General features: G+C 36.5%; 5 protein-coding genes and 3 pseudogenes across 7 annotated transcripts; 3 read left to right on the plus strand and 5 right to left on the minus strand.

The window, feature by feature from the left end:
- Positions 1–60: 60 nt before the first annotated feature.
- LOC109124834 (putative prolyl 4-hydroxylase 3) lies at positions 61–2,656 on the minus strand. Of its 2 annotated transcripts, none has more exons than XM_087483134.1 (8): positions 2,150–2,656; positions 1,954–2,038; positions 1,662–1,759; positions 1,455–1,552; positions 1,191–1,320; positions 906–1,093; positions 707–795; positions 61–357 (listed from the first exon to the last, which is right to left on the minus strand). In XM_087483134.1, the coding sequence occupies exons 1-7, from the start codon at positions 2,356–2,358 to the stop codon at positions 722–724; spliced, it is 882 nt and encodes a 293-aa protein (XP_087339260.1). In that variant the 5' UTR covers positions 2,359–2,656; the 3' UTR covers positions 61–357; positions 707–721. The 2 variants fall into 2 exon arrangements, with proteins under 2 accessions (XP_087339260.1, XP_087339261.1); XM_087483135.1 differs by having other exon boundaries at positions 61–352; positions 2,150–2,647.
- A 1,071-nt stretch (positions 2,657–3,727) lies between these two features.
- Positions 3,728–7,053, plus strand: LOC104740727 (pentatricopeptide repeat-containing protein At1g20300, mitochondrial). The gene has a single exon (XM_010461410.3). The coding sequence runs from the start codon at positions 5,221–5,223 to the stop codon at positions 6,829–6,831; it is 1,611 nt and encodes a 536-aa protein (XP_010459712.2). The 5' UTR covers positions 3,728–5,220; the 3' UTR covers positions 6,832–7,053.
- A 1,396-nt stretch (positions 7,054–8,449) lies between these two features.
- Positions 8,450–9,667, plus strand: LOC104740728 (uncharacterized protein At1g76070 pseudogene; annotated as a pseudogene). Its single transcript, XR_015579350.1, has one exon. The product of XR_015579350.1 is annotated as an uncharacterized protein At1g76070 pseudogene (transcript).
- Positions 9,668–10,487: 820 nt separating this feature from the next.
- LOC104740729 (RNA polymerase II C-terminal domain phosphatase-like 5 pseudogene) lies at positions 10,488–11,316 on the minus strand (annotated as a pseudogene).
- Positions 11,317–14,681: 3,365 nt separating this feature from the next.
- Positions 14,682–16,459, minus strand: LOC104740730 (24-methylenesterol C-methyltransferase 2). Its single transcript, XM_010461412.3, has one exon. It carries the CDS (start codon positions 15,944–15,946, stop codon positions 14,846–14,848), a length of 1,101 nt encoding a protein of 366 aa, XP_010459714.2. The 5' UTR covers positions 15,947–16,459; the 3' UTR covers positions 14,682–14,845.
- A 2,196-nt stretch (positions 16,460–18,655) lies between these two features.
- On the minus strand, positions 18,656–19,383 carry LOC104740731 (plastocyanin major isoform, chloroplastic). The gene has a single exon (XM_010461413.3). The coding sequence runs from the start codon at positions 19,353–19,355 to the stop codon at positions 18,852–18,854; it is 504 nt and encodes a 167-aa protein (XP_010459715.2). The 5' UTR covers positions 19,356–19,383; the 3' UTR covers positions 18,656–18,851.
- Positions 19,384–19,800: 417 nt separating this feature from the next.
- On the plus strand, positions 19,801–20,668 carry LOC104740732 (mitochondrial import inner membrane translocase subunit TIM17-1). Its single transcript, XM_019235900.2, has one exon. The coding sequence runs from the start codon at positions 19,861–19,863 to the stop codon at positions 20,530–20,532; it is 672 nt and encodes a 223-aa protein (XP_019091445.2). The 5' UTR covers positions 19,801–19,860; the 3' UTR covers positions 20,533–20,668.
- An 813-nt stretch (positions 20,669–21,481) lies between these two features.
- LOC104743412 (F-box protein At1g20360 pseudogene) lies at positions 21,482–22,831 on the minus strand (annotated as a pseudogene).
- Positions 22,832–23,256: the final 425 nt, after the last annotated feature.

A 23,256-nucleotide genomic window follows, 5' to 3' on the forward strand; every position in this document is an offset into this window, starting at 1 on the left:
CACCACAAATGAGTCAATGACACAACCCAAATGATGGTTTCGTTTCATGAGATGACATTCTTTTGATATAATGTTCTAATCACAAATATAAAACGACAAAACTATGTAATTCACAAATTCAGATCAAAGACACAGGACCTTTATGGTATACCAATGAGCAAGTCACTCTAAACCATCCTAATTTAGTCTAACAAGTTCTCTATATTTTGGTATCCTCTAATGATATAATATAAACCTTGAATCCCATCAAAACAAGGAATGCACTGAGCCGCAGGGAAAAAACAAAACATCAACTCTCTGTAATCTTTTGTTCCAACATTGCATTCCATCCACCATGAAAGGAAACGGTATACTGTCCTGCCCAATAAAAAGGATAATGTAAGAACCAACAGCCAACACGCATTACTGTAAGGATAACAAGCTTCTCTAACCAAGAACCAACACATATAGTACTTCATCTTATATGCACATTGATAATAAGCTTATATAACCCGCAGTCTATGTGACTGTGTGTGTCTGTGTCTAGTGCATTATGTTGTAGGAGAGGAAACTATATTGAATTAAAGAGATTAGTTGATGTTTACAACATATGATCACTGATGATAAGTTCTAGTTCACTGTTGACAAATCCCTTAAACCACTCTAATGTTGAGATATGGAAAATTTCTAGTTCGAAACTTGGGATTTGGGAAGAATGGACAGTTACCAGCAATCAAACACGCTAAACTTTGTACTCGCCGACATGCATCCATTTGGTAGATGACCACTTATTCCCTCTAATCACAGGACATCCACCTAGAATTAACAAAACATATATTAGCAACCACACGCTCAATGGTACAGGGAAAAAAACAAGATCTAGAAAAGTGTTCCAAATGATATTCAAAAAACCAAAGGTAGTTTACCATGCAAACTTGTAGGATCCAGTGTAGCATCAGGCCTCATGCTCCAGAAAAGCAATGCATCGCCCATTCTCGGCTTTACAGAAAGTCCCTTTTTCCCACACTCAGAGAGCTCATTATACCATGGTACAGAACTAAAATTCATATTGGCAGCAGGAAAAACTGTTTCACCGCCTTCTTCAACATCCGACCTGTAGAATAAGGGGTTTGAGGATAAGATTAGTAAATACAAGAACCTAACAACCTTAAAAACAAAAAAAAAGAAAAGAAGAGTAAAGCAAATCTTACAGATACATAAGCATTGTAGCCATTCGTTGACCTCCATTTTTAGTGTTGAACTCATCAACAAAATAATCATAGTGTGGTTCATACTTTTGCCCTGCTTCGTAGTGAAGAACTTGAAGTCCTTCACCATGATCTGCACACATTCATAATTCATCATGCAGAATAATCTCATTGTGACACTTAAATCAAAAATATAGCAGATGAATGCATCTATCTATACATGGAAGTCCAAAAACTGCAATTGATGATTGAAAAAACCTCTCATACCTGCTGGAATAAAGGTGTAATCAGCTATTCTTTTCTCAATGGTTTTAATGATTTTGTCCCTTCCTCTCCTAAGGAAAGTCCCAGAGCTTGTACGCACCCTGAAGGTTTGACACAAAAATCATCAAAAAACAATCCATAATGCTTTGCTTGATGAATTAAGAAAGATTCATCTGAGACATGGAAACAATCATCAGATTCAGAAGGAACCTGCTATCTTTGCTCTTGCCGGTTTGGCTATCAACAACAGTTGACTTCACCATATGTGGTTTGGCAAGACTGATTAAATATTCACATTCTTCCTTGGACTGGTCAAATCAAATCAAATCAATCAATAAATTAATCTTCAAGTTTTGATTTTCCTTGATTCAAACATGCATCGATTTCTAATTAACAGACTAAAATATCATCAAACTAAGAAACCAAACACACACAAAATAGCTTGAAACAAGACCCATGAGTTGCAGCAATCAAATATTCAATTTAAGCCAAGAAAACTAACCAAGAAGTTATGGTAAACGAAAGCTCGAGGCTCCCAAGAAAGCACTTCAGTCCACTGGTCTCCTCTCGTCCCAAGTCCCTCACTTCTGTATTCCAAAAAAATGAAACAACTTTTTTAATCATATAAGGGAGATCAATGAAAAAGGAGGAAATTTCAGGGTTTCATGCAAATAACAGAGTAGGCTTCTCTTTTTCACCTCTCAGTGGCAGCTCGTCGGAAATAAGAGAGATCAATAGGAGAAGAATCGTCGTTGTTGTTGTTGTTGTTGTTGGTAATAGGAAGAGAGAAAACACCAAAAGCCAAAAGCATTAAGAGAACAATCGTTAGCATAAACAACATAAACAGAACCAGCATCAATGTCGACCATTTCCTCGCTTGGAATCTCGACTGTCTCACTTTCGCCATCCAAGATCGATCCACCCCCCCCAAACACCAACACCAACAAGAACAACAAAAATTAAAAAAAAAAAACTTGTACAACGAAAGAGAGATCGAAACAAACAGCGAATCCTAAAACCTCTCTAGAAGATGCAGAAAACCAAAAAAAAAAAAGATCAAATCAAATATTTATAATTCGGGAAACTAAATAACGTTTCTTCCTTCTTGTAAGAAGAAGAAGAAGAAGAAGAAGAAGAAGAAAAAGATTCTCTCTCTTTCTTTTTTATTTTATTTCTGTCTCTCTCTCTCTCTCTCTCTCTGTTTCTATGTTCTAACGCTACGAAATGACATATGTACCCTTGGATACGTGATGATGTGGCGCTTTTTTATGCTGGGTAAATAGGGATGATTTCGTCATTTACTTGTGATTTGGTTCTTTTTCTTTCCCAGCACAATGTTTTAATTATTAATACACCTGATGAATTCAAACCAATGGGCTATTTTGTTGATTACTACATTTCCATACAAAACTACATATGTATACTCTTTATCTTTGACTACAAAATCTACAACATTTATGGTTTTCTCTTTTCTTTTTTCCTTTTTTTTTTTTATTAGTCTACTCAAAACTATTATTAATTTTGATGGAAATTTATAGTAACCAAATTTTTCAAAAGAACAAAAAAAAAAGATATTGTAGTAACTAATACTAATAAAAATGTAGTACAATTTAAATAAGCAAATCAAACTTAATTTTAGTCTCAAAATTAGTTGGTATTCTCGTTGTTAAATCGTAAATGTAATGACAAAACACACAGATTTACTGAATAAAAGTAATAAATAAATAAAAATATGGTAAAGATGTGCTGAAGAAACCCACGTTAACGAGATTATTACGCGGATTACGTAACGAGAAAAGTCAATGTTGTCAACGGCACGTTTGCTAGTAACATCGTTAATAAGTACTACATTTTACCAAAAAAAATTCACCAACTTCCATGCTGCTGAAACAGATTGGGCTTACTAAGCCTGGAATCTTTGATCCAGAGACTTCTTCCATACGCATATCAGGCCTATCTAAGCCTGGAATCTGGATCACAAAACTATAAATCGTTTCATCATCATCAAAGAATGGGTGGAACACAAAATCATAGACGTGCGTGCTTGATATACAACATATATATATCCATATTAATTATCACAATAAACTCGCATAAAAATACTATATACTATAAATTCTTAATATATTGGATCAGCAAATTCAATTTCGTCCACAACAAGAAACCCATGTTTGTGTTCCCATCTCAATCTTCCCAACCAAAAAAAAAAAAAAACACTCTTTCAATCATGATTCACATGCATTTATACAACAACGAAACTCGTCGACCTTAGGTAATCCAAGAAGAGTACCAAACGACTTATCGATCATTCTTTGAATGTTTTTTTTCAAGAAAAATATACATCCATGACCATGATCGCCTGCGTGCTCGTGTTCTTCGTCGTCATCAACTGGCACTTCCCGCCAATACATACGCTTGGAAGAAGTTTCTGGATCAAAGAGAGGCTCTTTAACTTTGACGAAGCACCGTTTAGAGGACTTAGGCTTATGCTCGAACGGAGGCGTTTGTGTCCCAGCTGGATAACGAGACGGAATCAGATTCTTTAACGACACATACTCCTCTGTCTCCTTCTCATTCTCCAGCGTCCGCACCGACGGCAATATTTGGTAAGAACCCAGTTTTTGCTTTTTTACTGATTGTGTTCTGCTTTTGTGTTTCCCCCTCTATGTTTGGATTACTAATAAGAATAAACAACAAAAAGGTTACACAACTGTAGATTAAGGTCGGTGTAGGACTTAAATTAAATACTAGTCCTAGATTGTAAGAATAGGATGGAGAAGACTTAGACAGCATAAGCGTGTGTTGTTAGGTCTTCTGAATGTAAAGTAATGTGTAATTACCAAAGCTAATCGGATTAGGATGTAAGATTAGAGAAGAATTAAGCTTTGGAAGGAGTCTTTCTTTTTTAATTAGTCCTAAACCATTTGTCATTAGGATATCTATTAAGACATTTTGATAATTTTTAGTTTTAGTATATTGTCCAATAAGCTAGGGTTGAAACTATCATAAATGTTTAATTCTTTTAATAAGAGAATATTTTGCCGGTCAGAAAATTGTCTTGGTCAAGATCAAATGACTAAAGAGAAACAATTAGCATCATCCAATATTTTACTTAATCTAAATGACTCACATGATCTTAGCTCCTAAAAAGGTGTTCACACATCATATAATACGTACGTGTAATCGACTAATGTGTTCTAATGTATATGAGTATATATGACTAGGTAGTCTTATACATGCAAATAAACTTCCTAATTTTCATGACATTCTTGGACCTTTGGCAGGCATAGATAAAAGTTTAACATAACCAGTTGAACTTCGTTCAGGAATATGATTACAATACGAAGATACTTTTTCTCTATGATTTGAATCATAGGTCTAATAAAAAGTTTAAATTTAAATGGTATATGAACAATTTAACTGGCTCCTATGAAATGGAAATGTTTATATATATACGAATTTGGAATCTGGATAGTGACAAGCAACGAGATACAAGTCCTTAAGATTTACCAATACGATTTATTTGATCATAGATCACATAACTATTAAACTATAGGTAGTAGCTCCAAATCCATTTGGAAGCAAGGCAAATCCAAATGAATGCTCTAGAAACGACGCCGCTTCAGGATTCATTTGGAGAAGCAAAGCAAATTTGACCTTTTTCAATAATTTTGTGTATACATAAAAAAGTGAACTTCCTTCTTCTTCACAATCGCCACTCTGCTCCGTTCGACGTTTAGAAGAGAGTGACCACCAAAATCTCCCATTAATGGCGTTAATACGATCAAAACTCCATCTTTCTCGAACCCTTTCCTTCATCACTCCTCTTTTACCAAAACCCTTCTCCACCTCCGCAACTTCTCTACTCCATGACCACGAAACCGACGAATCCGCCGCCGCCGCGGACGTCTCTGTCCCTATCACACCTTCCTTAACTCCAGAAGATACACAAACAGTAGAAAAGTTACACTCAATCATCAAAGATCACTACCGCAAAAACCCTACCAACTCCAACGACGCCGTCTTAAACCCTAGCTTAACCCTCCCATCACTCTCCCTCGATTTCTCCCAAATCGAAGCTTCTCGAATCTCTCCTTCCGTCGTGCGATGCGTCATAGAGAAGTGCGGCGGTGTCCGCCACGGGATCCCTCTTCACCAGTCTCTAGCTTTCTTCAATTGGGCAACTTCACGAGACCAATACGACCACGAATCGCCTCATCATCCTTACAACGAAATGATCGATCTTTCCGGTAAGGTTAGACAATTCGACTTAGCTTGGCACTTGATTGATCTAATGAAATCAAGAAACGTCGAGATTTCGATTGAGACCTTCACGATTTTGATTAGACGTTACGTTAGAGCTGGATTAGCTTCAGAGGCTGTACATTGCTTTAACCGTATGGAAGATTACGGTTGCGTTCCTGACAAAATCGCGTTTTCGATTGTTATTAGTAACCTCTCTAGGAAGAGGAGAGCTAGTGAAGCTCAGTCTTTTTTCGATAGCTTGAAAGATAGGTTCGAGCCTGATGTTATAGTGTACACCAACTTGGTTCTTGGGTGGTGTAGAGCTGGTGAAATCTCTGAGGCAGAGAGAGTGTTCAAGGAGATGAAATTGGCTGGGATTGAACCTAATGTGTATACTTACAGCATTGTGATTGATGCCTTGTGTAGATGCGGGCAGATCAGCCGTGCTCATGATGTTTTCGCGGATATGTTGGATTCGGGTTGTGCTCCGAATGCTATTACTTTTAATAACTTGATGAGGGTTCATGTGAAAGCAGGGAGAACAGAGAAGGTTCTGCAGGTTTATAACCAGATGAAGAAGCTAGGATGTGAGCCTGACACTATTACTTATAATTTTCTGATTGAGACACATTGCAGAGACGAGAATCTTGAAAACGCGGTCAAGGTTTTGAACACGATGATCAAGAAGAAGTGCGATGTGAATGCTTCGACTTTTAATACGATATTTAGGTACATCGAGAAGAAGAGAGACGTGAATGGCGCTCATAGGATGTATTCGAAGATGATGGAAGCCAAATGTGAGCCGAATACGGTGACTTATAATGTACTGATGAGGATGTTTGCCGGGTCGAAATCTACTGATATGGTTTTGAAGATGAAGAAAGAGATGGATGATAAAGAAGTTGAGCCGAATGTGAATACTTATAGGCTTTTGGTTACGATGTTTTGTGGGATGGGACATTGGAATAATGCTTATAAGTTGTTTAAAGAAATGGTTGAAGACAAATGTTTGACCCCGAGCCTGTCTTTATATGAGATGGTTCTTTCACAGTTAAGAAAAGCCGGGCAGTTGAAGAAGCATGAAGAGTTAGTGGAGAAGATGATTCAGAAGGGACTCGTCGCTCGGCCATTGTAGGAAACCTTCCCAAGCATCAAAGAAGACACTTTTTTTTTTCTCTCAATCATTTTTAAGGATGTTTTTAAAGCTATTTTATTGTCGATCAGATTGTAACTTCATTTTGGGCACAACACAATAAACTTGCGTCTAGAAGTATTATTGTACCATGTACTCTCTTTTTTTCTTTCTTGATTTGTACTATGTTCTTCGTTTACTCGAGAAACATAACTTTTTGGGTAACCATGGGAGTATGATGACAAATACTAAATGTTTTGCCTGTTTAGGTTCTGCAGATCAAAGTGATGAAACATAATAGATCAACTAGTAAGAACACATGACAAAAGCCATGTTATGTCATGTGGTATAAGATATGATATCGCAACAGACCAAGAAAGCTGTTCAAGACAGAGATTAATTAAACAACAATGAGACCAGATAATCTAGTTGAGACGTTGGCTCTGAGTGGTATAGCATCGATCTCTTGGTCAATTGCTGTTCTTTAATTTATCATATATTTTTACAAGATTAACGTTATTTAATTATTAAAAGATTCCGTCGGTCTGAGTTTCATTAAACTGTCATTTTCAACCGTACTACAAGCATCATGTATATCCAGGGCCCGTCCAACAAAATATGTGATCCAAAGCAAAGAAAAAAAATGTGGCTCTTTATAAAAAAAAAGTAGTTGACAAAAAAAACTAAATCCTTCAAACTAAATCAAAAAAAAAAAAAAAAAACCTTACAAAAACTACTTAATTGATGAAAAGTACGCAATAATGTCTTAGACAACTTGAGGTGATTGTTTTGAACGAAAAATTTTAGATACGACAGTTGTTTAGGTATTCAAATAAACAATGTTTTATAATAAATCTAATCATATTTTTTCCCTTTTTGTTTAGGTTTAGGAATTAGAATTTTGTGTTATTTTAAAAACAATAAAAAAAAAGAATATAGATATGATATTAATATATATAAAAAAGAGTAAAAAGATGTGGCCTCTTTTATGCTTATATACAATAAAACCAATTATCTATTATATATATATACATCAAAATATGGCTATATAAAACTTCATAAAAAGAAAAAAAAATTGGAGACCCTAAGCATGGGCTTAGCCCGCCTGTCCTCTCAGGGCCGGCCCTGTGTATATCACTCATAATTTATCTTCTACTTATAATCTATCTATCTATTAGGATCTTTCTCATCATGTATGCAAAAAAAAAAATGTTTGAATTTTAAACAAAAAGGAATTGGGATATACATGAAGAATGGAGAGAGGAAATAGTTCTCAACTGTAACAAAAATGGTGGTATTAACAAATGTTTAAAAATGTTTTATGATTACACACTTTGTCATGTATTTGACCAAAAGCCAAAAAAGGACAAGTGTTCACTTTATACATCGCTTTCAATCCCCCAATTAATTATCGGTTTACCAGCTGTTCATGGACTAATAATTGTCATGTTAAACTAATACCTAAACAATTAAGCATAAAAATCAGGTGGCTTAATAAATGGTACAAGCACAACACATGTGGGATTAGAAAGTCAAATAAACAATATAACTAATCCGCGTAAAACACGAAGACAAAGGAAAACTATAAACCAAACAAACGGAAACAAACATAAGTACACTTCAGCGTTCAAGTTTGTAAACCGGGACAAAGGTCGGCCGTATAATAAGTCTATAAGACATAAATGCATTCTCCGGTTTAAGTCAAAAACTGTATGATAACGACACAATCCTTCTCCGGTTTAGCTCAGCTTTGACCTAAACCCCCCCCCCCCTCCATGACGTCATCACAGTTGACAATTTCAATCTAGTTCTTCTTTTGTCTTCACTTTCTCAGAAATTTCAGACACAACACATATAAAACCAAGAGAATTCTCTGTTTAGCATTTTTACAAATAAATGGAAAAAGGTTCCAACAGCAACAAGTCCACAAAGTTCTCGAAGATGCTTCAAAGAGCTTTATCAATCGGTCACAGTGCGGCACCGTTTAGTCCAGGAAGAGATTTTCATCAGCACCGTATGACCTCGACGGTGAACAGAGGAATTTTCTTCTCCAGTCCGTTGGTTCCCACGGCGGCTAGAGTTAGGAGAAGAACCAAAAACGAATCCGTTTTTGCGGAACCCACTTCGCCTAAAGTCTCCTGCATCGGCCAGGTCAAACTCAATAAGCCCAAATGTTCATCGGAGAAGAGAAACAAAGAACCTAATAACAATCTCAAAACGGCGTCGTCTTTGTCTTCTTGTGTCACTATTAAAGAAGAAGACAAAGGAAACTTTTCGAAACTAAAACGTCTCTTCTCTACGAAAAGCTTTTTGTGGAGAAAATCCAACTCCAACTCCACCCCCACCGCCTTCGCCACGACGAGTGAATATCCGGCTGCGGCGGTCCAACCGGTCCCGGCGGTGGATGCGCCTTCGTTAGGTAAAATGAAGAAATTCTCGAGCAGTAGAGGAGCTCTCGGCGGATTCGATTGGACGGCGGAGATGAAACGTCAAGAATCTCAATCGAATCTCACGATTCCATGCTCTGTGAGTATGCCTCTGACTCAGTTAGAGGGTTTGAGTCTGTGTCCGAAACCCAAGAGTGAAGTTAATCTGTGGAAGAGAAGAACCATGGATCGACCAAAAGCACTTCAAGTTAACTAAAAGCTATTTTTTCTTGAATTTTCTTCGTTTGCTTTTTTCTATGTGTATATTTGTTTTTTATGTGTCTGGAATTTTGTGTCTACCACGATGATGATACTCGTTACGACGTATACTCAAGTCTGAATGTTGTGAATAGACAGAAAACAAAAAGAAAAGAAATATTACAACGTGTGTATAGATCAACACGATTTTTGTTTTTGCTTCTCTAGACTTATTATTAATCGCAATCTTTCTTTTTGCCCAGATATGATAAGGTGATATTGGAAAACTAGATGCGTATATCGAGTTTAGAAGTAAACATAAGATTATATAAACGACTAAGATTTGATGTTTCTAACTTCCCCTTAAGGCAATATAATGTAAGGTTATAACAGATGTCAAGTTTGTACGTTTGATATAAGAATGTTAAAGAGGAAATGGAGGATAATGATCAGTGATCACATCCCCTTTCTTCTTGGTTATGTTGTTTGCTCTCTAACTTGTTGTGGCGTAACATAGGCATATATATTGGAAAATTTCACAAATATCATTAATAGCAAAAAAAGTTTATACAATGTAATAGCCTTTTGAGCCTTTTGAACAACAACAACAACAACAACAAAAAATGTAATAGCCTAATAGGTCCAATATTTTCTTTTGAGCAGCAAGATAAAACATCAAAACACCACAACTTTAAAATTTTCTCAACCACTATTACACATGAGTTTAACTATACTTATGTTTGAGTAAACATATGTGAATATGTCAAGATTTTTCACAATAAACCTATTGTCTTGTCTAACTAGCATCTTCCACATTTTACAAAATTCCATACATACTGGATTCCCTGGCGCATAAGTCGAACCTTTGTAGGGCATCTTTCAAGCCTGAACCAAGCAATGTTCCTCGGATGATGAGAGCTCCACTTCCACACCTTTGCTAATATCTAACTCCATTAATCAAAACTCCTAACCTTTTCATGTTTGTTGCTAATTCCGGATATAAAGAGACAATTATATTTTCGATAGGCTTAGATTTCAGAACAAATATTGATTCAAATATGTTTTTTCCTGTAGCAACAGCCTCACGTCCTTTGAATGTAATTCACCCCCACTAAAGAATCCTTGGTGAACTTCCTTGAGAATTTTCAAAAACATTAGCCAATGATCCGTGGCTACTACTCTCGTCTCTCTTCTCCTCTGCGTAAGATTTCGACCCGACATGATCATAATCTCTAAAGAAATTGTACTTGGTGATCTGCACCAGATTCCTATTGTGGTCATCAGACCAAACCTGACGAGTGTCATCCACAATCACAACTCCACGCTCATCAGCCAACACAAGATCAAGCGTCTTACAAAAACCACTCTCCTCTCTGGTAATGACTCTGTCCCCAAAATATATTTTCTTCGTAGTCGCGATTTCCCATCGTGTATACATACATGGAGAACAACTCGTTGGCTTCTTTCAGAAACTCGTGCACAAAAGGTCGAAGCTTTATCAACATCTCTCTGCCGAGTGTCCAAAGATCGTTCCTTGAGTATGATTCCCCCAAGAGATACTCCTCTGCTTTGGAAAGCCGTGAAACCGTAACGGAATGAAGAAGGGTGTGGTCCAAATCAAGGACTAGATGAAGTTTCTTCTCGTTGTCACAAGCGAATCGTGTGTTAGGGTTTTTGTATCCGACACGGCTTTGTGGCTTAACTGTAAACCATGGACGAGATAATCGAATGCTCGGCCGTAATCTCTATCTACCGTCGATCTGCAGTTACAGCAGATTCCGTAACGGACGAAGAAGTGACCACAATTTGATGTTGTTACCCTTTTAGATTCTAGTCCTAGAAAAGCGTTTTCAATCACAGGCATCGTTAATTCTGAGATTTTTTATTTTTTCGGCAAATCAAACTTTCTTTAGTTGTAAAGATAGGAAAATAACTGCGTAGAAAATCCCCGTTCAAGCGTAGGGACAGTATTTATAAATAATATTTTGCTTCCCAATCTCATTGGCAAGCGATGTGGGATCTTAAATCTTTTTATCTTTTAGTTATTTTTTCCATTTTTTTCATCATGTTTCCATTATTTTTCATCATGTTTCTTAACCTTTTATGATCCAATTATTGGGTATAATTTCCGTGATTCTATTTTAATAATGGAAATATTCTTTATACTATAAAGCACAAGTCACTTGTCCAATAGAATTAAGCTACATCTTTTTTTTATATAATTAACAAAAAAAAATGTTACTAAATATCGTGTAAAAATAGGTTTGCGCTTCAACTGATTCTTTCCCACGATCGCAAATACTCCACTTCTTTCTTTAGCAATAGAACAGCAAATTTTCTACAAGAAGCCTCTGCTTCTCTTCCTTCTATCAGTAAAAAATTTTGAAGTTGTCGTTTCATGTTCTACATTTAGATTAACATGTACTTACCTTTTGCAATTCACAATTTGTTTCGTATTTCTAAACGTCGTTTTTAAATGATCATCAAATTCTTTATTTCTCAAATTTTTTTCTTTTGGGTTTGCAGGTTCAGATTCCAGCTTCTAATTAGCCGTCGTCTCTTAATTTGAAATTTCTGACCCTAAAGAGATGTTCTTATCTGCAGGTACATAATCTCAATTAGTAGCAAATCATGTGAAGCTTATTATGATGCAAAGGGAATTTGCTTTGCTCTAACCAGTTCTTATAGAAAACACATCGTCTTTTTGATTTATCAGCTATATATCGTCCAATTCTATTTCCTTTAATTGTCAAACCAATCGTTAGTTGTTCCAACTCCATAAGGATATCTAATTACTGTTACCATCCCATCTATTAGTCTGATGCTATATATGATGCAAAGTTTCTAAGACTTAAGAAACTTCGCAAAGTAACAAACAACATAAATATTTATTCTCGACGTTTTTTTTTGTTGTGTTCAGATAAATTGCAAGTTTTAATTGTGGTGTTTCAAGTAGTAATATGAAGGTTGAAAAACGTTAATAGGAACATAACTTTTGTCTGCATTTAGACTTTGTTTAAAACATAACTTTTGTCTTTGTTTTTACTTTATTTGGCAAAGGAAAATCTCTTTCTTTGTTTTGCTTACAAGTGATGTTCTCTTGGAAAACAACTGATTTATAATATAGAATAACTCATCCATTTTCATTTTCCTTGCTATTTTGTTTCAGGTTCACCTTAACGACTCAAAACATACAGCTAGCTTCAGAGCTTCAAACTCAAGAAGAGTACAAGTGTACAACACCATGACCACAACCACGAACTATACTAACCATAACACACCAATTATATATCTGCACTCCTATTCTCTTCCTGCTCAAAGATCCTTGGTTATCTTGAAACAAAATATCCTTCTCTAACCGTGGGATCAACACAAATAATATACCAACTACAATTATAGTAAAGATTCTTATGATTTTATCATTTTACTTTTCAAATAATTTCAATTGACTGCTCTTCGATCTTTTCTCATTGCACTATTTGATGACTTGGTTTACGGCACTACATGGACGTCTCCAATTTTTATTTAATTGTGTTTTATTAATAGATGAGTTAACCAGAGTCTTTAATTTCTTTGCAACAAAATTAATATAAAATACACATCTTAACTTAATTATTAGTTTATTAGAATGGCATTGAACATGGATTACAAAGTTTACATTACATATTAACATGTAAGCCAATCTCTTCGTATAGATAACCAACCTTTTTTTGTAATGTGTTACAAAGGTTTGAATTAGAGAATTTGTTAAGAGCATTATTTTGACAATCTTACAAAATATTCTAATTCATTTATTATATGTGTTACAAAGGTTTAAATTAGAGAATTTGTTAAAAACATTATTTTGATAATATTACAAAATATTTTTAACTAATTTATTTCTTCGCGCATAGCGCGGGCCATTACACTAGTATTGGATAAATTCTACTAGAAATATATTAATTTCTCTTTGCACAAAAAGTGAATAAATACGAAAATATAAATAATTCTCTGAGGTTGTTTGATATGGGCGGCGACAGCCAATAGATAACGATTGTTTGATGAAAAAACCTAATCTTTTTAGGAATTGTTGATCCTATCAAAAAAATATTTGGGATATTTTTTTGAAGAGAAAGCTTTGATAATATATCTTAAAATATTAAAATGCAATTTAGCAAAATATTAGTTTTTGCCTTTTTCCGTTAATTTGTAGTTTTATATGCTCTTAGACGCTAATAATCGATTTATTTGAATTAGAGGTCTTTTCTCTTTTCTTTTTTCTTTTTGGGAGAGAAACACAATACGATCAATTGTTTGTTTAGTTTTTGCTTCACACAGTATATACATATTAATTGAGGTTGTAAACACTTTAACAACCCTACATCCAACAGCAATCAATACAGTAGTATTTCTATTAACATTGAAATAATAAAATCATTTTTCTCTATGCATCACAATCAAAATTAAGGATTTATGTTTTCTGTTTGAAACATCATAGTAAAAAATCCAGATCATGCCACAAAAGACCTATCAGATAAGACAGTGATGTTATAAATTTAGCTCTACTTCTCTTCCTGTCATTTTCAGTGTGAGTCATCACGGTCTGGAATCAGAATCATCACACCCACACAAATTAAGAGAGTCAGACACTAAATCTATACAACAGTTCACCAAAATTGGGAGATACAAAGGAGAAATATATGTGTTGTTACATTTTTTTAATCAGATCCTAATCGTAATTAGGAAAGAATCACGTGAATTATAGAACAAACTAAACCAAAACGTATGATCACAAAAACTTTTTATGATATCGAATTATCGAAAATCTATAATATAATACCGTAACCAAATAATTCAAAATGCAACGACGCACGCGTTCCCACTCTCTCACCAGTCACCACTATCTATCTCCGTGCGACAAAAACCTAAAAGCTTCTTTAAAATTCTTGTCGCGACACTGATTTTCTTCGAATTAATTTTAATCAAATACTAGAATTTATTATTTTTCTAAACCAGAACACAATATTCAGACAGTCACTCACATCAGTCAGTAGTACTCACCCAGGCTGTCGACACCTAAGTACATTTTCATTTTACTAACCTAACACTTAAATAATCTTATACAATAAACACACTTCAAAAATACTACAACTAATCACCCTATGTCTTAAAAAGCTCTACTTACGCTTCCGGCGGAGAAATCAATAGTAAACCTACGATTGTTCTTATAAGCAAAAAAAAAACTAAAAATTCTCAAAACACAAACCAAATTTAAAATTAAACACAAAAAAAGAGTACATTAACCAAGTTGAATTAACTTAAAAATAAAAATTAAGAAAGTAAAAAAAACAAAATGAGACAATTCTCCCCATACGGCGAAAGATCTTTTTCTACCTTTTTTTTTGTAATAATTTTCAAGAACTCTCCTCCGGTGGCGGCGGCGATGAAGATTTCGGTTTTCTGCAAAGAATCATATGCATCGGAGAGAAAATTCCGGTTTCACCTCCTCTGGTCAAAAAATCAGCAGTCTTAAACAACATCTCATGAACATCAACCGTTCCTTTAGGCGCAACTCCTACAGCTGACAATATCTGAACCACAATGTGGTTCCTCCAGTAAGCAAGCCTACCCATCTTAAGCCTAGTCCACCACGGCTGAGCCGGTGGAGCAGCCAGATCCTTCTCCTTCACTATCTCAAACCCAACCTTTTCAGCCGTCTCAGCTATGTCCACGTAAGCCCTAAGCCCAGGCAACGCGTCACCTCTTTCAATCCCTTGGATCACCTCCACGTGTTCATCATCCTCCGCCTTAAACTTCTCCGTCGTGACCCACTCGTATGACACGTACATAGATCCGGGCTTCAACACCCTGTAGATCTCGGCGTACACTTCCTCGAGCTTCGGCGCGTGACACGTGGCTTCGATGGAGTACGCGCCGTCGAAAGTGTTGTCATCGAACGGCATCTGGAGGAAGTTGCCGCACACGACCTCGCAAAGCGCGTCGAGCCCAGCTTTCTTGTTGTGGAGACGAGCCCTGTTCACCTGGTACTCGTTAATCGTGATCCCAACCACGTTGGCACGCGAGTGAGATGCAATCGCTCGCATCGGACCGCCGACGCCGCATCCGACGTCCAGGATCTTTTGACCGGGTTTGACTTGGATCAGATCTACGGCCATCTCTTCGTGGAGGCGCGTGGCGTCTCTGTGAGATTTGCCATGGATGGAAGGAGAGAAGTGGAAGGACTGTCCCCATCCCCACTCGTAGATGTCGGTGACGAGGTTGTAAAACGTGTCGACGAAGTCTGGAACTTTCTCGGCGGTTTCGATTTCTTTAGGACGGCGGAAGAAAGACCAGTATTGTTTGTAGTTGTCTTGGACTTTCTCGGCGGAGATTGAGCCGCCGGAGAGATCTACTGCTCGTTTGCCTTTACGCTCTGCTGGACCGAGGACGCAGAGGAACCAGTAGATACCGACGGCGACGAGAGCGCCGGTGATGAAGAGTGTTAAAGTCTCCATTTTTCGTGAAGAGTGAGGGAGAAGAAGAAGAAGAGAGAGAGTTTTACGCCTCTTCTCTTTTTTTTACTTCTTGCCGGATTTATGACAAAAAAAATTTGGAGTCTTTTATTTATTGTCAATAGATATATAGGTTATACTGAGAGAATCTTTAAACCAAAAAGACAAAAAAAAAACCTAAAATAAAATGGAAATTACAAGCTAAATTAGGAATAGTTTAAAAATTTTGATTTTTGTTTCGTTATTCCGTAAAGGTTGTGCAAATTCAACATACAAACTTAAAATTAAAAATCCAAAACAAGAAGAATATAATTGTTTTTTTTTTTGAGATTCCATTTTATCAGGAATATATTTTTTTTACCTTGCCAGTAGGATAATAATTGTGAAAAGTAAATTTTGGAAGAGAAGGTCTTTACTTCTTTTTTTTTTTGTTGTTGTGTGGAATAAAATGTGGTTGACGCTAATTTCGCATTCCAAATATTTATGAGAAGAGAACCTGATTTGCTGCTCTTTGACTAATCCAAGGAATTGTAACGCATGGAAACAGTTTTTGCATTAAAAGACAATTTATTTGAAAAGTCTCCAAGGAATTGAGTCTCAATTAGTATTATTAGAGTACCAAAAAGAAAATTAATAACTAATGGAATATTTAGGAAAACAGTAGTAAATATATTAATAAAATAAATGGATAGAGAAAAGTGAGGGGGTGCGTAACGCCAAATTAGAAGTATGGCCGTCTTCGAGGGAATCACGTGTGGTGGAAGAGTAGTACAGCCTCTGCTTCTCTCATATAATTACAATTACTTGATAACAAAATTAGATTTAACTTTGTCCAAAATAATTAGAAGAGTAACCTTAGATTATGCAATGTGTCTTTGTGCTTTTCATGTATTCTCATTTCTCATACATTAGTCTTATATTTTTTCTTTATATATAATAGAATTGAACCATTCCTACTAAACCTTGTCCAGATTCAAACTTATCACTTGCAATTTGGCAATCCATTAGCCATCATGGTTCCTGCCAACTCCTCCTTTGGAAATAGCCAAATAGGCATATTAGCCAATGCGTCACTTTCGATCCTCTCTAACCGCAGCTGCAACACCGACCTCTACCCACCTTCACTTCATTTGCAAGCTCTTATCATAAGTATACTTAATGGGCTTATTACCTTGGCTTTGTGATTTGTATCCTATATTCCTAATACATGGTTTACCTAGAATATATCCTAAACACCAAAAATGTCTTTATGAAAATTCACAGAAGCAAAGTCAGCAAAATTGGAAACTAGAAAATAAAATTGGAAAGTAGAAAAGTAAAACTGATCTAGTATTTTTTTTTTTTTTCTAACTAAACAACAAAGATGAATGGACACTATGAGAGGGAAGTACCGACCAGAGAAAGTGAAATCACGTGGAAGCTTCTCTTTTACATACATAAAGAGGGCTTTTCGAATTGTTTACAAAAGTCGACTCATATGACTCCGTTGATCTGCCCTTTACCATCTTTTGTCGCTTTCTTGTTTGGCTTGTGTTATCAGACCATATCATCTCAAAAGATGCTCTTTCCCCCTTCTTCCTTTTTTTTTTCTTAACCTTTGGATCTCTGATGTCTTCTGAACTGCTCCTTTTTGTATTTTCCCACTCTAATAGACACAAAATATATATTGATATACTTTTGTTCGCACAATAAAAAAGCCACAAAGCACAACTGATAGTCTGACTCTGGGGCGGATCCACCTTGATCAAGGGTGGTGCATGTGCACCATATGAAATTTATAAATTTAAGAATTTACATACAAATTCTTAAAGGTTAAACTGGTCTAATGGTAAGAGTGCACCAGATTAGAAAATGAGGTCTTGGGTTCGACACCCTCTATGTTCCACCGACACCCTCTATGTTCCACCTTAATAGTTTTTTGTACCTGGTGTCAAGTTTGGCTAGATCCGCCAGTCTGATTCAGCCGAATACATGTAGAAACGTATATCTCTTCGCGGAGTATCTATTGCATGTACTAGTGGGCTTACTGGCTCAATCACTTTAATGGGCCACTAAATTTTCCCGATGGTTAACTTTCGAACTTCACTAGTCATTAGATTCGACTCAAGATGAAATGCATTGTTTAGTAACTGAATCTGTCCGACCATAAATTAGTGATCAGTGAAATAGCTTTTTTTTTTTTTTTTCAATGATCAGTGAGATAGCTAAAACCCCTTATTACGAAAGGACAGAGTTGAGATGATTGACATATACACATTCTTACATTTTTTACATGGGTTTTGGCTAGATCTTGTAGAAGATTTAATCTTAATTTTTACACTGGATACCTGCTGTAGTTACACATCTCAATATATCTTCATACTTGCTACAGCCTACAGTTAGATTCATATATGTTATGGTTTAGTGAACATATACAGGGTGCTAATGAATTTCTACACTGTTATGTGAACTAAGATCTTGTTCAAAGAGACAAAGACATATTCATTATCAATAATTTCGCAAACATCATACCAAAGTATCTTGAACAATCTAATAACACAAATAACCTTCCCTCTACTTTACCAATTACCATTTTGCAGTCATTGACTTAATTTTTTTGCTCCAAATTAGACATATAAATATAATAACTAAACACTATAAAAAGCGCTTATTCTACCATTTTGTCAATTCTATCACATATTCTTAAGAAGTAAGAACCTTCAGGAGAAGACATAATTAACTACATATGATTTATTATAAACCAACAAAAAGCAATTTTATGGAACCAGTCACATTACAACAACCACGATCCATTCGATTCAACACTCTTTAAAATTACAAAAACCACATAATAATGTAATAATGTAAGAATGTGAAAGAAAAGCCTCTAGTTGAGTCCGAGACTCCCTCACTTACTCACACACAAATTTTAGTTAACGGTGACTTTACCGACCATACCAGCACCCTGGTGTGGCGCGCAGTAGAAACTGTAAGTTCCAGGCTCGGTCAAAGAAACCTCGTAGGTCTCTCCGGGAGCGTTAAGTAGAGCTTCCTCGCTCATCGAGATCTTGGCCACGTCGACGCCACTTGGGATCTCGTCCTCATCGAACACAACGTTGTGCGGGAACCCAGCATTGTTCTTGAACACGATCTTCTCTCCTTTGGAGATAGAGAAGTCGTTGGGAATAAAAGCTAATGACCCATCTCCTCCTCCCAAGAGAACCTCTATCGCCATGGCGTTTCCAGCCAAAGCAATTGAAGCTGCAGCCGCTACGGCCGCGACTCCAAAGTCCTTTAGAGATGACTTCACTGTGAGCTTTGGTGACGCAGCAACAACGGTGTTGATTCTGACGGAGGCGGAAGGTTTGATGGTTGAGGCTTTAAGGCCGGTGAAAGATGGGATCGCAACGGTGGCTGAGGTTACTGAGGCCATAATGAAGAAAGAGATGAGATAAGGTTTTTTTTTTTTTTTTTTTCTTTTTCTGTTTGTTATTCTTTGAGTTCGATTGAGAGAAATGTGAGTTTTATGTGGTGAGAGAGAGAAGTGAGATAGGACAATGGATGGCTCTCAAAGCAAACTCCATAGACACTAGTTATCTGCATAGACGCGTTGTGATTGGTTGATTTTAGATACTTGTGTCGTGACGTGGCGAGTATTTGTCCACGTACGCTTTCTTGTGTCAAAAATAAGATAAGGTTCTTAAATGACGTGGAATTTTTTTATCTTAATAATGATGCGCGTATTTACAAATGGGCCTTAATGGGCTTTGACTATCGTCAAAAACGTGATGAACACGATAAGCAGTCACGGTCAGTGTTTTATTTTTCCATTTTTGTAATACTTTTTTTCCCTCAATTCTTTTAAAGGGTTCGTAAACTCTAGGTTTCTTTTCTTAAACCCTAGAAGTTTTTTTACTTGTAGAACAAAATCGAAATCGATGGGAACTCCAGACAGTACGAGAGAACCATGTCCCGATCGGATCATAGATGACATCGGAGGTGCGTTCGGCATGGGTGCTGTTGGTGGATCAGTGTTCTACCTCATGAGAGGAATCAAAAACTCTCCCGCCGGCGCTCGTCTCTCCGGCGGCCTTCAATCTCTTCGAATGAATGGGCCGAAAAAGGGGGGAAGCTTCGCCGTGTGGGGTGGTCTTTACTCAGCCTTCGATTGCGCCATGGTGTACGCGAGACAGAAGGAAGATCCATGGAACTCGATTATTGCCGGCGCCGCCACCGGAGGATTTCTCTCTTTGCGTCAAGGCCTCCGCGCGTCCGCTAGTTCGGCTGTAGTCGGGGGTGTGTTACTGGCCCTCATAGAAGGAGTTAGTATCACGATGAACAAATTTGGTACTGTTACGCCAAACGAGCAGTTCATGCAGGATGCTGCAGCTTCTGTGCCGTATGGTGCGACTACTATGGGTCAGGTTTTTGGTCAGCCTGTACCGGAGACGACTTCTTCTTCTTCTTCTTCTTCTGGTTCGGAGGCAAGTTCGGGATCTTGGTTTGGTTCTTGGTTTAAGAAGAAGGAAACAGAGGATGATTCAGGGAGCAAAACTCACATTTTGGAGAGCTTCGATGCACCCCCTGTGCCAACTTACGATTTTAAGTGATGCCATTGAGGTCTAGATTTTATCTTTATGTATTTGAATTTAAAAGAGCTTAAGTTCTATAATCATTTATATATATTCTGCAAAACGCTTGATAGTTTTCATTTTAATCTTTTGAAAGTTAGAGCCTATTTCGATCTATTAGAGTATCAACAAAGCTTACTTATAATCTATAATAATATCATAGTACTCGGATGTGATCAGCAAAGTTCTTTGTAACTATAGGCGATTTTGAAATCAGAAAGAGCCTCTGCTCTGCTTTTTCCTTTAGTAGCTAATTCTTCTTCTTCTTTCAACGTAACTAGCTACCCCACGCGCCTAAGAGCTACATATGTAGATGACAGACACACTACATATTAAGTCTATGTGGATATGATCAGACTTTTGTGAAGTCTCTTTGACTGTTTCAAGGAATCAGATAGTGAGACCGGAGAAGTGATATAAGCACCAATTGGTTGATTTCATTTGGGAAATTGGTGCATCAAGCTAACTTCTTGATCCTTGAACAAGAAGAGAAGTGAGACTTGATCACTGAATTTGGATTGTCTATACAATATATTATATATGGAACATGTTATTCTTTTCCTTTTGTTCATGCTTCGAATCAAACATATATCTCCATTTTCATTCTTAGTTTGACACAACCAGCTTCTAGTTCTAGATGAGTTATCTCTGCATTTCATTTAAATTCCAGATGTTTTTTTTTTCTTTAATCTAATTGGTTCAATGGTTTTCTTACCAGTTGTACGATAATCGATAAACCATGGCTTTGTTTCAAGTCAAGGTTAACTTTTTTGGATCTACAGGTTGCAACTTTTCTTCCTCATGAAAACTGTTTTAAATGTATGTATATATAATCTCGCTTGTGTTTTAAAAACATTTTCTTATACAACTGCTTTTTTTACACAAAATACTTGAAAACGTCAGAAAGGCATATGAGAAACAAACATTCTTTTATATATCAGGAAACTTTATGTATTAATATTTTATTGACCCAAAATAAGTGAAACATGAAATAGTTTACTTGGTTGTACCAATGATTCCCATAACTGCTCTTAGATAAAAGATGCGTGGGTCATCTTCTTCAGATGCTACAAGCGCCTTATAATTATGTGCGTCCTCCTCGACAGGGAAGAAGGATGGGGTAAATATATAGGAATTCCAGCTTCTGTGGGATCTCCATTTTGTGGCTGACCCTAAAACTCCCCAACTGTCAGCTTCCATGTCATACACATGAAATAAAACTCCGAAAGCATATTTCATCAACACCCTCACCACAAGACGCGTGCCGTCGTATGTAACCATGTTCCAGTCTAAAACAATATCGTCTTCCATAGATACGTTTTTGATCTGCCTGGCAAGGGTCCATTTAGGCTTCCGGAGTAGTGTGTAAAATGAGATTGTTTCTTTTGTCCCTGATATTAAGGTTAGGCAATTGGTCTTATCGTCTGCTGCAAATAACAATTTCATATCTTCTTCCCGATGAAAAGTTGAAGGAATGAAGCGTCCTTGCTCTGTCTCAGGATTAAAAGCTATGATGCTCACGTCGTTTCTCAACCAATGTAGAGTGCTATGCAAGTAAACAGGTTTCATATATCTTGTGAGATCACTTTTTGAGTCATCAGTGATGGTGGTTTTTGATAATCTCCATGAATCTCCGTCGCTGATTTCGAATCGACACCTCTTCTGCATCTCAAGTATGCAGACAATCTTGAATCTCTTAGTTGTTGGATTTACCACAAAACCAACGCACATCGCTCTAAGATGGTCTTGAAACCTGACATTGAAACCACCAACTATTCTAGACAAAAGTATTGATCCAGAGTGATCCAAGAACCGAAACCTCTTTGTGAGGGGATTTGCGACGAAGAGGCCATTGATGTATAGTAGGAGAAGGCCCGAGGATGAGCCAAAAAGGGAACATAGGTTTCTAAATTTAAAAGTTCCCTCTGACATAGCATCCCATGAAGAGGCGAAAGGCTGGAAGTAGACATAAGTGACGATAAAGCTGCAAATGTGTAGCAAACTAGGTACGGCCCGGGAAAAGTATCCGATTTCAAACATCGGGTCGTCGGAAATATGCGACTTGAAATATCTATCAGTGCATCGCATCATCGCAAGAGATTTGGGTTCCAATCTGAAGAGAATGTCGTCGAGGAGATGCAAAGGTAAACCCTTCATGGTCGAAGATGAATCTAAGTGATCATTTCCTAGTAAACCATCCATGATCAGAGATGAATCAACCTTTACACTACAATCTTCTTTTGTTTCCCTGATTTGCTTATGAGGTGAGATTGTTTAAAGAGCATTTTTAATTTATAGCTAGCTAGCAAGACATTAAGAAAAAAGAAATGTGACAATCAAGCACCATTATAAGATAAATTAAACTTTACCCAATTCTACTAGAAATAAATATTATGACATTTCCATGGATTTGAAAACAAATATATAATAAATATCTTTGATGAGATCAGGAGAATTTATAAGACAAACTAACGACTTTAAGTTATGTTATAGACTTATAGTCATAGACAACAAAAGAAAGGAAAACTAATGATTAATTGATAGAGGAAAACTGCATAACAATATGACCATTACAAAGATAAATTAAAAATAACCAATTCTATTAGATTTATGACTTTCCCATAGATTTATAAAAATGTATAAAATGCCTTTGGATGCAAATGGCAATCATGAAAACTCATAAGATTATTATGTATTTATAGT

This window comes from Camelina sativa, chromosome 14 (genome assembly GCF_030686135.1).
Source record: "Camelina sativa cultivar CO46 ecotype springtype chromosome 14, ASM3068613v1".
Taxonomy (NCBI): Eukaryota; Viridiplantae; Streptophyta; class Magnoliopsida; order Brassicales; family Brassicaceae; genus Camelina; species Camelina sativa.

Excerpts from the sequence above, each read along its gene's own strand:
- LOC104740731 (XM_010461413.3), bottom strand. The coding sequence starts at position 19,355 with ATGGCCTCAGTAACCTCAGCCACCGTTGCGATCCCATCTTTCACCGGC.
- LOC104740730 (XM_010461412.3), bottom strand. The coding sequence starts at position 15,946 with ATGGAGACTTTAACACTCTTCATCACCGGCGCTCTCGTCGCCGTCGGT.
- LOC109124834 (XM_087483134.1), bottom strand. The coding sequence starts at position 2,358 with ATGGCGAAAGTGAGACAGTCGAGATTCCAAGCGAGGAAATGGTCGACA. Across the intron at positions 1,760-1,953 it reads TCGTTTACCATAACTTCTTG|TCCAAGGAAGAATGTGAATA; the intron begins GTTAGTTTTCTT and ends TGATTTGACCAG. Across the intron at positions 796-905 it reads GGATCCTACAAGTTTGCATG|GTGGATGTCCTGTGATTAGA; the intron begins GTAAACTACCTT and ends TGTTAATTCTAG.
- LOC104740727 (XM_010461410.3), top strand. The coding sequence starts at position 5,221 with ATGGCGTTAATACGATCAAAACTCCATCTTTCTCGAACCCTTTCCTTC.
- LOC104740732 (XM_019235900.2), top strand. The coding sequence starts at position 19,861 with ATGGGAACTCCAGACAGTACGAGAGAACCATGTCCCGATCGGATCATA.